The sequence below is a fragment of the Narcine bancroftii genome, chromosome 8, assembly GCF_036971445.1.
Source record: "Narcine bancroftii isolate sNarBan1 chromosome 8, sNarBan1.hap1, whole genome shotgun sequence".
Lineage (NCBI taxonomy): Eukaryota > Metazoa > Chordata > Chondrichthyes > Torpediniformes > Narcinidae > Narcine > Narcine bancroftii.
Genome location: NC_091476.1, coordinates 166,380,710 through 166,393,752, shown reverse-complemented (window position 1 = coordinate 166,393,752; position 13,043 = coordinate 166,380,710). Strand labels below are relative to the sequence as shown.

At 43.2% G+C, this 13,043-nt stretch overlaps 1 protein-coding gene across 1 annotated transcript in view; it reads left to right on the top strand.

The window, feature by feature from the left end:
• Positions 1–3,331, top strand: part of LOC138742142 (CUB and sushi domain-containing protein 2-like) — a 938,722-nt gene extending 935,391 nt beyond the window's left edge. Inside the window, exon 11 of the mRNA XM_069896325.1 lies at positions 3,262–3,331. Within this exon, the coding sequence (XP_069752426.1) occupies positions 3,262–3,331 (70 nt within the window). The remainder of the gene's footprint in view (positions 1–3,261) is intronic.
• Positions 3,332–13,043: the final 9,712 nt, after the last annotated feature.

The window sequence follows — 13,043 nt, the reverse complement described above, 5'->3', positions numbered from 1 at the left end:
GTATTTAAGATTATGAAAGGGATAGACAGAGTGGATGCGGATAGACTATTTCTGTTAAGAGTAGGAGAGATTGAAACAAGAGGACATGTTAAGAGTTAAGGGGCAGAGGTTTAGAGGTAACATGAGGGGGAACTTCTTTACTCAGAGAGTGGTAGCGGTGTGGAATGAGCTTCCGGGAGAAATAGTGGCGGCAGAGTCCATTTTATTATTTAAGAAAAAGCTGGACAGGTATATGGATGAGAAGAAGGTGGAGGGTTATGGTCATTGTGCAGGTAGGTGGGACTAGAGAGGAGTGTTTGGTTCGGTGTGGACTAGAAGGGCCTAATGGACTGTTTCCGTGCTGTAATTGTTATGTTATGTTATATATGTTAAAATAGTGGAAATACTCAATAAGCCATGCTGTCTATGCAGAGAGGAAAATGGTGTTAATTGATCAGGTTGAATCTTGTGTCTCTGCTCTAGTAACACCTGCCAGCCTTAAAAATATCCCATTTATACCTGCTCACTTGATTAATCAGTCTTCTATCTGTACTAAAATATTATTCCAATTCCCAATATAAAAGCTTATAATAACAATTTTAAAAATTGCTGTTACTTTTAAAAAAAAAATGTGGCATCATCTTAAATGCACTTTGTAAATCCTAATATACTATTATTTTTGGTTCTCTCTTTACTATAATGCCAGCTGCATCCTGAAAAATAACTTCATTAGATTTGTTCAGAATGATGATCCTTTCTTGAAACCATGTTTAAATTTACCTGTTGTGATTTTTGAAATGCAAAATTAACCTTTTTTTAATGATGTTTTCCAGTTTAAAATAATCGTCAGTAATGATCTGGCTAACTATTGAATCAAGTTTACTGTTCATTTTTTTTTCTTGAACGCCATTTCTGTTTTTGATGGACCTCATTTTAGTGGGAGAATTTCCAATTAGAGGGAATTTGGAAAATCAATTTATCTGGAGAGTTGTCTTCGGAATAGAAACATCTGAAATTTGATTCTATCGACATTCTGAAATCCTGCCATGGTGCGACCAGGTTATGTGTTCAAGTGCCACAGTGGGGTTTGAACATCCATAGGCAGCTCCAATTCATCCAAGATTGGATTTCAAATATAATAAAATGACATGTATCACTTTAATCTTTTGCAGGTCAGACAGTAATTGTTCAATGACAGAATTAAGCTCCTTCCACAAAATGAATGCTTTATTCATGTTCATAGTAATGTGACCCCCTCCATAAATCTTCGTCCGCGAAGCCAAGCCAAAGAAGAAGAGTAATGTGACTCAGTACTCAAGAGATAAGCTGTGAACTGATAGAGAGAACAGTGCCGTGATAAACAATAGTTCTGCACATGTGTGATTGACAGAGAGCATTGCACAAAGTCAGCATGAACACAGGCATAAACAAGGACTTATGGTCATGTTTACTGATATGTTATGCAAAGCTCTCCACATGCATTATTAAAATATCAATTGTAAAATTGGACTCGATATTGATTGCCATTGCAGCCAAGAATGCCAAGGTTTGATATTGCAAATTGCATAGTGTGACTTTGGCTCAAGTCAAGTTGCTAAAGTTGTTTAGTACAATTCTGATGGCCAACTTTGCAAGGGTGGCAGAGATTAATTCGAGTGCAGGAAGTCCTCAGATAATGAACATTACAAACAACTTGTACTTATGAATGGGCTGTTCCCCAATTTGCGGGTGCACACCATGTTACCTCACGAAGGCTAAATAAGAACCATAAGTACCTATTCCGCACAAATTCGGCTTATGGGCAAACCCCAGGTAACGGAACGCATTCATAACCTGCCTGCATACTGTCCATATGCAGAACAAGTTGTTCTTCTTGCAACCCTGATTATGGTGTCTGCTTCAACCAGATTAGATGATGAACATGCATTGCAAACCAATAGTCAAAAGAAAGTTTATTTTTAAACTGGCAGGTACTGGAAGCGTGAAATAAAAAAAATGCTGGAAACACTCAGCAAGTCAGGGAACATCAATGAGAAAAGAAACAATGAATGTTTTAGGTCCGTGACCTGAAGCGTTAGCTGTTTTTCTCTCTGCACAGATGCTGCCTGATTTGCTGAATGTTTCCAGCATTTTCTATTTTTATTTGCTGCAAGCCCAATAATACAGCAGTGGAAGAAAATGTGCACCATTTAAAGAACTCGTTGGTGAATAGTTGGAGAGTTGTATAGCAGCATATTTAGGACACGCTGAGGGAAGACTGTGGTTAAAATTATGTTATTGGGTGACAAGCAGATTTCAATTATTGTACTTGGAGACCCTCATCACAGCGGTGGACAAGGGCAGGATCTACAGAGCTGATACTCAGGTAGATGGTGGGGCAAAGAAGGCATTTGGAATGTTGGCCTTCATAAATCGGAGTATTGAATTCAAGGTTATGATGAAATTGTACAAGGCATTGGTGAGGCCAAATTTGGAGTACTGTGTACAGTTTTGGTCACCAAATTATAGGAAAGATATAAAGAAAATAGAGAGAGTGCAGAGAAGGTTCACGAGAATGTTGACAGGATTTCAGGGTCTGAGTTACAGGGAAAGGTTGTGCAGACTGGGGATTTTTTCTCTGGAGCGTAGAAGATTGAGGGAGGACTTGATAGAGGTGTTTAAGATTTTAAAAGGGACAGAGTAAATGTGGATAGGCTTTTTCAATTAAGAAAGGGGGAGATTTAAACTAGAGGACTTGGTTTAAGATTGAAGGGGGAAAATTATAAGGGGAACATGATGGGAAATTACGCAGAGGGTGATGGGGATGTGGAATGAGCTTCCGGTAGAAGTGGTCGAGGCGGGATCATTGGTTACATTTAAGGAAAGACTGGATCGTTACATGGATAGGAGGGGACTAGAGGGGTATGGACCGGGTGCTGGTCAGTGGGACTAGGAGGGTGGGGATTTGCTACGGCATGGACTAGTAGGGCCGAACTGGCCTGTTCTGTGCTGTAAGTGGTTATATGGTTATGTGGTGTTCACTACAGAGTTTAGTATTGGACAGTTAATTATATTTTCTAAAGTGAAAAGACTGATCCATGGAGAAATAGTTTCTTCATGAACAGTAATGGCAATTTCTTGGAACATAAAGTACTCTTCAAGTCATGGACAAATCTCTTGTCATTCTGTTGTTTTATTCAGGTGCCAGTCAGAGTGACTATGAGAGCTTGCCTCAATTTCAAAGATGTATTTTGTCATCATGTTCCCACGTCCCTTAGTTTCATAATCTTTTTGTTTTTATAGGTATGATGCAATGCTAAAAATTGCTGGAGACACTCGGCTGTCCACACTGTACTTGTGCATTGCACTGTAATCACAAACTCTGCAGATTTTCCTATTTAACTGCCTCATTTAAGTGTTAAGTGACAAGCGGATCCTGATTTTAGTGAGTCCCTCATTGGCAGGAAAGTGGCTATTTAACCTGGATTTTTGCTCTTCCTGTCCAGGAAGGACTGGTCTGAGTTTGCTGGCTGGATTGGAGCTGAGTTTTTTGTTGGTGGCAGGCATTGCCAACTCCTGCGTCAGGAGCCAAACCCTGGATTCACGTTTTATTTGCATTTCACGTTGGCCTCAGATTACTCCTCTAGGCTTTGCAAGGAAGTTCTAAGCTTTCTTGACAGCAAGTCTATAGGGAAGAGAAGGAGAACAGCAATTGGTCTAGCGGAAAGCAACGACGTCCATGTTAATGCCATCCAGTTGGAGAGTGCCCAAATGGAATATTAAGTGTTGCTCTTCTAATTCACAGGCGGCCTTGGTTTGGCAGTGCATGAGGCCATGCACAGACATGTCGGCATAGGAGTGGGGCATAGAATTGAAATGGTTGGTCCCTGTCATTGATGTGGACAAAGCGAAGATGCACCTTTATGCTTTTGATTTCCCAGCTTCAGTGTGTTGTGTCAGGCTGCCTGTTCCCTGACTCATATTGGAGTTACGATCTCATTTTCTTTTGACAATATGTCCATCACAGTGGAGCCACTAATATGAAAATAGAACGTGCTCAAAACACTCAGGCAGCAACCGTGGAGAGGAAAACACTGCAACTATGACAGGTTGAAAACCATCAAACAAAACTCTGTTTCCCTCTCCACATCTACTGTCTGACCCACTAAGCATTTCCATCACTTTCTAGTTTATTTCAGCTTTGCATTTTACTGAACTTTTTGTAGTTGCAACACTCCTGTCCTCACCAAATGTCCTTTAAAGTAAAGTGACAATGAATGCTAAATGATGTTTTTAATCTTGTCCTATTTAAGATTACCCAGACCAGGAATAAAGTTGGTTCATTCCAGCTTTAGTGGGTGTACAGAGAACTAGAGAAACTAAATGGAAGAGTTTATTTGAGAGATATTAGAGCAGCCCAAAGTGACACTGAAGGCAGAGGATAAATTTATTTCAGTCCGACACACCATTGTAATCCAAAGACTTGCAAAAACTGAAAACGACACTGGGCCCAAGACCATCATTGCTTGCTCTAATCAGAAGCCATGGATGACTGCAGAGGTGCTTGTACTGCTCAGGAACTGAGATGCTGCCTTTAGAGTGGATGACAAGGTAGCCCCGGCTATTGCAAGAGCCAAGCTATCTAAGGCCTTCAGAGAAGCAAAGTGTGCGCATACCCAGCAAGGATACATGACGCATCCAAGACATCATCAACCAACTGCCTGTGCTGGTGATGCCTCCCTCCCAGATGCTCTGAACAACTTCTATGCACGCTTTGAGGCAAATAAAATGACATGGTGGCGAAGAAGACTAACTCTCCAAAGGATCAGGTGCTGTGTCTTGTAGTAGCCGATGTAAAAAGAGAACTAGGCCAGGTCAACCCACAGGAAGCTGCTGGACCGGTTAACATTCCTGGGAGAATGCTCAGGGGATGTGAGGCTCAGCTAGCAGATGATCTCATCAACATCTTTAACATCTCCCTGAGAAACACCGTGGTCCCAACATGCTTCAAATCTGCCATCATTGTTCTTACGCCAAATAAGTCGTCTGTGTCCTGCTCAATGTCGCACTAATGTCCATCGTCATGAAGTGCTTTGAGAGGCTCATCAAGGGACACATCAAGCTCCTGCTGCCCCTGTCAGTGGACTCCCTGCAGTTCGCATATAGATCCCACTGATCCACAGACGATGCCATTGCCTCCACCCTCCATCTAGCCCTCACCCACCTGGAAACTAAGAACTTGGATATTTGAATGTGGTTTATTGACTTCAGTTCAGCATTCAACACAATCATACTACAGTACCTGATAATAAAGTTGACCCTGCTGGGTCTAAACACCTCCCTCTGCAATTGGATTCTTGACAGGGAGACCTCAGGCTGTCTAGATCAGTAACAGCACCTCCAAGACCATCACACTGAGCACAGGGCCCCCACAGGGCTGTGTGCTAAATCCACTGCTCTTCACTCTGCTGATCCATGATTGTGCAGCTAAACACAACTCGAACCACATCATCAAGTTCGCTGAGGACACCACCATGGTGGGCCTGATCTGTAAGAATAAGGAGTCAGCTAACAGAGATGAGGTGCAGTCGCTAACGGACTGGTGGAGAGCCAACAACTTGTATCTGAGCATTAATAAAACCAAAGATGGTTGTCGACTTCAGAAGGGCATGTGGGGGTGGGGTGGGGGGGGGTGTTGGGGCCACACTCTGCTGACAATAGACAGCTCGACAGTTGAGGTCCATCAAGAGTATCAAGTTCCTTGAGGTGCACTTGGTGGAGAATCTCACCTGGTTCCTTAACACCAGCTCCATAGGCAAGAAAACCCAGCAGCACCTCTACTTCCTGCAAAGGCTGAGGAAAGTTCATCTCCCACTCTCCATCTTCACTGCATTCTACAGAGGATGTATTGAGAGCATCCTGTGCAAATGCATCGCCGCCTGGATTGGAAGCTGTACCTCCTCGGACCTCAAGACCCTGCAGAGGAGAGTGAAGTCAGCGGGAAAGATCACTGGGGGCGGGGGGTGGGGGCTCTCTTCTTACCGTGAAGGACATCTACAACACTCGATGCAGGTGAAAGGCAATAAACATTGGGAAGGACCCCACATGCCCCGTACGTAAAGCGTTTTCCCTTCTGCCATCTGGTAGGAGGTACCTTAGGACAACCTTTGTTGTCAGGTCCTTGCATACAGTTTGGGCAACGAGTTTTTTTTTTCCCCAAGCCATCAGGCTCCTGAATTCCCAGCACATATATGTGGATAGTGTACCGTGGACCTTTACTGTATACGTTTTAATATTTGTATTTATGTAAATATATTCCGTGGTGCTGGAGAAAGGCTATCTTGTCTCTAACATGTGAGCATGAGATGAACAATAACTGACCGATTGGTTTTTGGCAGATTTTATGCAGCAGGAAATATATTCTTTCTGTGGTGAAGAGATTAATTTTCTTTTCAAAATGCAAATAGAATCAGATGAAAAACACTGTGGAAATAAATTGTTCAAATTATATTCTAGGTCTAGACAAGAGATCAGTAGAGTATTGATGTTAATCCCTTAGAAATAATTATTTATCTGTGCTTTTTGCAGATAAAGTTGTATTTTCACAATGAACCACTGAAGGGATGGAACATTTTGATTTTTTTTTAAAAATAGAACTCCCAATTGCATGAATGCTTAACTAGTTATTAAAATGTGATTATTTATTCAAGATTGTTATGTAATAAAACAGATGTGATATTGCACAAAATTGCATTTAGACTTTTGTGAGGCAGACAAGGATTCGCCAGGTGCCCTTTACTGCCAGAGAAAGAGATTCCAATGAGAGTCTCTTGAGAGTCACTGAGGGTCTGTGGATTTACCTCCTTTGCTCCCGTAGTCTATGCAGCCAAGTAGACTTTAGTCCAATCTATCAGTAACCTGAGTTCCAGATCTCAACCTCCGACACGATCAGGAAGTGTTATGTCCTCGGTTGTACCATCGGAGGTCTTAATAAATACTCAGAGAAGCTTGTAAGTTTACAGCACAAACTTTACTCACATCTCAGGCTGCCGGTCGTGTATGAATACGCAGTCGCACTGAGCATGCTCACCATCCAGTGTGATGTGGCTCTTAGACTTGCAGTATTCAAGCTCCAGCATAAAATAGTCCCAAGTTTCCACTGTATATAACATCGCTCCTTCTTTAAAAAATGTCTAAAAATTAAAAGCTTTAATAAGATTTAAATTTCTTAAAAATAAATTGTACCTCCACTTGCCATTAAGAAGTAAATATTCTAATTATACAATTGCAGTTCTATGTTCTTCTCAGCGGTATCGCACTGATGGTAGGATGTTGCTTCTCCACCTCATAGACCTTGTTGTGTCTGTTTGCTTTGGTGGTGTTAGTATAGCTGTGGGTGGTGGTGTTGTTTGCCTCGGTTCTTCTGTAGCTTGCTGTTCAGTTGTTACGGTGTTGTTGGTTGGGGTTTCGACTCGGATTCCTTAACAAGTTTCTGGATTATTAGAAACTGCTGGTGCTTCTGGTGCTTTCTGCGTCAGATCTGGGGTTAAGCAAATGTGGGTCCTGTTTCATCTCAGCTGCCTACCAGATTCTGTCTCAATGATGTGGCATCTCAGCTTCTCTACCAATCTTTGCTGGACTCCAAGTTTTTCTCTCTGCCTCTTGAACATGCACATGCTGCCCTCTGAAGAGTTCTGGTCGTGTTTGTGCACGTTTATTATAACGTTGACGACTTTCCTCTTGTCTGTTAGTCAGCTTTCTTCTTGTTTCCTCTTGGTCGTCTGGTGGATGGATTTTGCTCGGCAGGGTTTTCTTGTACTTTCTGCCATTCAGAAGCTCTGCCGGGGATTTCATGTCGGCCCTCAAGGGCGTGGTTCGCAGTGACAGAAGGGCGAGGTTGGGATCTTCCTTTGTCTCTCGACACTTAGTGAGAGTGCGCTTGATTGTCAGTTCATGCCTCTCAATGAATCCATGGCCTTTGGGGTAATGTGGTGATGAAGTAGTGATGGTGAACCCATATCCTGCAGCCATTTCTCTGAATCCACGGGATGTGAATTGGGTCCCATTGTCACATATCACTTATTTGGGTCTCCCCTGTTCTGTGAAGAGCACACGTGCTGCAGCCGTGATGGTCGATGCTTTCAGGTCCTTCACTTACCTGATGAAGGGGAATAGTAGCAGGACACAATCAGATACCATTCTTGGTTTTCTGTGAACAGGTCTGCTCCCACTGTGTGCCGTGGCCTGGCGGGTATTTCTGCAGGTATCATCTCTTCCTTTTTTTGTGTATTTCTGGAATGGCGGAAACCCCAAAGGTTTCGATGTCCTTGTACATCCCTATCCAGTGAACTGCTGACTTCGCTCTAAGTTTGCATTTCTCCATTCCCATGTCGCCTTGGTATATTTTCTGAGAATTTATTTTTCATTGTTTCTGGTATTATCAGCCGAGACCCTATCAGCAGTACACCATTTTCCAAGGATATGTCGTCCCTGACAGATCAATACTGACGTATTGTCAGCTGGACCTGTTTTATTCTTTCTGGCCATCCCTGTATCACCTGTTGGTAGAGCAGCTGCAGCTCTTCATTCTTCGTGGTTTCTTCTTTAATCAGGTTTAGTTTGTCATTAGTTACCCTGATGAGGTGATGAATCTTGATTTCCATGTCTTTCTTTTTGTATTTTTCATTTGGGGAAAGACATGACAAGGCATCATTGAGTACCATTTCCTTCCCTGGCCTATATTTCAAGGTAAAGTCGTAACATTGGAGCTGGAGGAGTAGCCTCTGTAGTCTGGCTGGTGCTTTGCTTAGGTTCTTTTTCTGGATGTTTTTCAGTGGGCGATGATCACTCTCTACCACGAACTGTCTCTCATAGAGGAATTTGTGGAACTTTCGCATCCATATACGACTGCCAACAGCTCCCTTTCAATATTGGCATATCGGGTCTCTGCTGTTGTCAGGGCCTTTGAGGCAAAGGATATCGGTTTTCCTTCCTGCACCAATGCTGCCCCAAGGCCTCCGATTGAAGTATCATAGTAGCTTATTTCTACTTCTCTGCAGACCACTTCCTTAAGCTTGTCAAAATCTCGCTGTTGTGATTGATGGTGACCACTGAAACTCCACATCCTCTTTCAACAACTCTCTGAGGTTGGCTGTGTGGTCTGACATGTGTGGGGTGAAGGAACTCATATATTGGACCAGGCCAAGGAAGCTTCTTAGTTCCTTTATGTCCTTTGGGTGTTCCATTTCAGAAACGGGTTATCTTCTCTGGGCTTGGCCTGACGCCTTCAGGTGTGTACACCATTCTGAAGAACTGGCACTCCTCCACCTTAATGATGCATTTGTCTGCATTGAGTTTGATGCTGGCCCCTCTTGTTCTCTCCATGACCTCATGTAGGTGGAGATCGTGGGTTTTCGGGTCTCTGCCAAAAATCTGGATGCCTTCTGCTCTGCTCACCCTTGCAGCCCCTGGAAGGTATCTTGGCTCACCTTTAGGCCAAAAGGTAGGCACAGGAACTTGTACTGGCCAAATGGAGTGTTGGAAGTTGTTAGCAGTGTCGATTCTTCATCCAGCTTCACATTCCAATACCCATTCTTGGCATCTAGCTTACTGAAGATTTTGGATCCCGCTAGTTCAGAAGTAATGTCCTCCAGCATTGGTATTGGGTAGTGCCCTCTTTTAATTGCTTGGTTTAGGATCTAGACATATTCTTAGGTGACCATTCGGTTTTTCTTTTACTACTATCGAATTTACCCAATCAGTTGGCTCTATTACTTTTGCTATTTCTCGTTTTTCTTCCATTTCTTCCAGCTCCTGCTTTAGCTTTTGTTTCAGCTCTATTGGCACCTTCCATGGGGCATGGATTATTGGTTTGTATTTTGGGTCTATAGTAACGTGGTATTCAAAGTTCCCAAAGCACCCACCTGTGTCATCAAAGCATTCAGCGTACATGTCCACAAGTTTGGCATTATTTGTGATCGGAGGCCGTTGCTCAAGCGGGGTATCGCTATTGATCCTCTTGGACATTTTCTTCTCCCTGATCTCATTGTTTACAGAGATTAGCTGTAATTTTTGACAACTATTCAGGCCTAGGATTGCTGGTCAACCACAAAGAATGTGCATATGACGCTGTTTCCATTATGTTTGTCTTTTATTTGGGCTTTTCCTCGTTGTTTAATCATGGGGCCACCATAGGGTGTGAGCGTGACATTTGCGGCTTCTAGTGTGCCTTCCTCCGGGTACCCATTCTTAATGTACTCGGGGAACATTTGGTGGTACAGTCTAAGCGGGAGGATGTTGCTTTGTGATCCAGTATCCAACTTTATTTTCAAGTTGAATATTGTTGGTTTGTTTCTGATCTTTCTTTTAACTTGGATCATGGTGTGCAATTGATTTTTTTCTCCCTTCTCTTTCTTGGACACCTCATGAAGGAGTATTGTTTCGATGACGAGCGTCAGTTAGTCGGAGTCACTGCTGTCACTTCCCTTGACGTGGTGTACTTTCCTTCTGTATTCTTGGTTTCTTTCTCTTTTCATGTCAGACCTACACATGTTTTCCAAATGATTGACTTTCCCACAGATCCTGCACTTCGAACCATATGCGGGGCACTTCTTGTGGTCAGCGAAGGGGTGAATTCTGCCACACCTCCTGCAGTTCTTGGATGTCTGAGAGTTTCTCTGCATGCGCTTTATGGCATTGACCCTTCTATCTCTGTGCTGCATGTTGGCCTGCTCAGAGAGGGGCTGCATTTACCTCCTAGTGGCCTTGAAGGCCCTAGCTGTGTCTACGGCATCTGCTAGTTTCAAGCTGTCTTTCCCTATGAGAACTTTCTGCACTTCAGGATGATCACTTCCCCAGATTAATTGGTCTACTAGTCTCTCCTCTATCTCTTTGAACTTGCATTTTGCTGCAATGTTCTTTAGCCTTGAGGAAATTATCTACCGGCTTAATCCCTGGAACTCATATCACTTTATTCTATGGTTGGATCGTAGTTCCCGATTAGAGGAAAATTTTTCTAATATCCTTTCTGGGTTATTTTCTTCCCCTTCAGCCAGCTCCCAGCTATTAAACAGGTCTAGTCCTCACTCCCCCATCCAAAGAAGGATGTAACTAACGTTTTCCTCTGCTGTAGCTCCCTTGAGGAATTTTTGAATGCCAGGTTGCACTTCTGCTTGACGTTTTTAAAAGCCTCTATGACGTTGTCAACTTCCCCATCCACGACTGGGCGTAATGCTGCTGTGGCTGTGGTGGCCATCTTCTTCTCCACCTCTGGTCGTCAGGGAATGCTGCTTTTTATCTTTGGTCCTTCTCTTTGTGTTTATTTTGGTTTATAGGGATTTTTTTCCTTATCTGATGTGGGTTTCTGTCAATTCCACCGCTGTCACCATGTTATGTCCTCGGTTGTACCGTCAGAGGTTTTAATAAACACTCAGAGAAGCTTGTAAATTTACAGCACAAAGTTTTACTCACATCTTAGGCTGCCGGTCATGTATGAATACACTGTCAGACTGAGCATGCTCACTACTCAGTGTGATATGGCTCTTACAGTCTTGCAGTGTTCATGCTCCAGCATAAAATAGTCCCAAGTTTCCACTGTATATAACAGGAAGCCTTCAGCATTGAGGCCCATCGGGAGCCCCTTCCACCCTTGGAACCCTCTTGCATCTTAGTTCTGATCCCTGGTTCCCCTTGAGCCAATCTCGAGCCATTCTCCAGCAGTCCACAGCCTGCCGTGTGTCCTTTGACTGCAAGTCACCAGCAGTCCACAGTCTGTGTGTTCTTCATCTGCAAAGCTCCTCACTGTTCCGGCGCTGTGCTCATTCTTTTGGCCTAAGGTTGTCCCCTCTGCTATCCTTCTCAAAAGGGGGGGGGGGGGGAGGAAATATTTACCACATTTTATGATGCTGTCTGCCAGTTCTCTGCCTCCCCATATTCTGTAACCCCTCGAGGCTGCTGTTGAACCAAGGTGCTGCCAGGATTTAAAACTAAACTACTATCAGCTCCTTTAACAGGCCACTGAAAGCCTGTATGGAGCCTTTGGTTGTGGTAGAACCAAGCAGAGGAGCACTGTGTCTCCTCTCCCCACTCTAAATACCTTTGCTGGAGCCTTTCAGATTGCTTAATGGAGGTTTTTGCTGAAATTAATGCTTATCGTTGTAATTGACATTGCTTATTTTCAACAATTCCTCTGTGTCATAATGTCAGAAAGATATGGGCATTGCAAGGAAGCTGCAACCTAATGTGCTCTTAGATTAAATCTTGAACTAGGGCTCCCTCTGCTAGTTTGTTTCAATATTACACCCACTGCCTCGATGCAATCATAGATTATGTCCCCACCACCCCCCCCCCCCCCACCCCCCACCCCAACCACTCATCCTATTTGCTTGCATTCCTAAATTGAATGCTCTGATGTCTTACCATTTGGGGTGTCTTCTTCATGCTAACTGTTGACTGTCCTTGTGTGAAACTGCTTTTCTGTTAAAAAAAATTTACAGCAAAGTGCAGGCCCTTCAGATCACGATGTGGTTTCAACCTTGTTAAGACACCAGATTGGTTTGGTGTCATCATCTGGGGAAAAAAATAGACTTCTTATAGGTTCAAACGTCACGAAATAACAGACATTTCAAAGCGCCACTGAAAATGAAAAGGTTGTATTTTATAGTTTATTTTCTATTGTGACCTTTTCACGGTCAATGAAATTCGGTTAAAAGCAAAAGTCAATTTGTGCCTCATTAGATTGTATCAGTGAAATGGAGGCATATGATAGCATGGCCATTTTATAGTAACATGTGAAGGACAGATTGAAGCCAAAATCACGGGATACTCCCGGCCTTTCTTCAAGATGTCCCATGAGGTCCATCTGGTCTACCGAACAACCTCATTTTAAAGCCTCAGCTAAATGTTGAACACATCACCGTGACTGGATTTCTGTTGATTTGTGGAGAGCATCTGTCTGAGAGGAAACACTGGTAAAGAATGGTACCTGGAGTCACTGTAAGTGTGTGTGTGTGTGTGTGTGTGTGTGTGTGTGTGTGTGTGTGTGTGTGTGTGTGTGTGTGTGTGTACAAAAATTAATTCCTTTACAA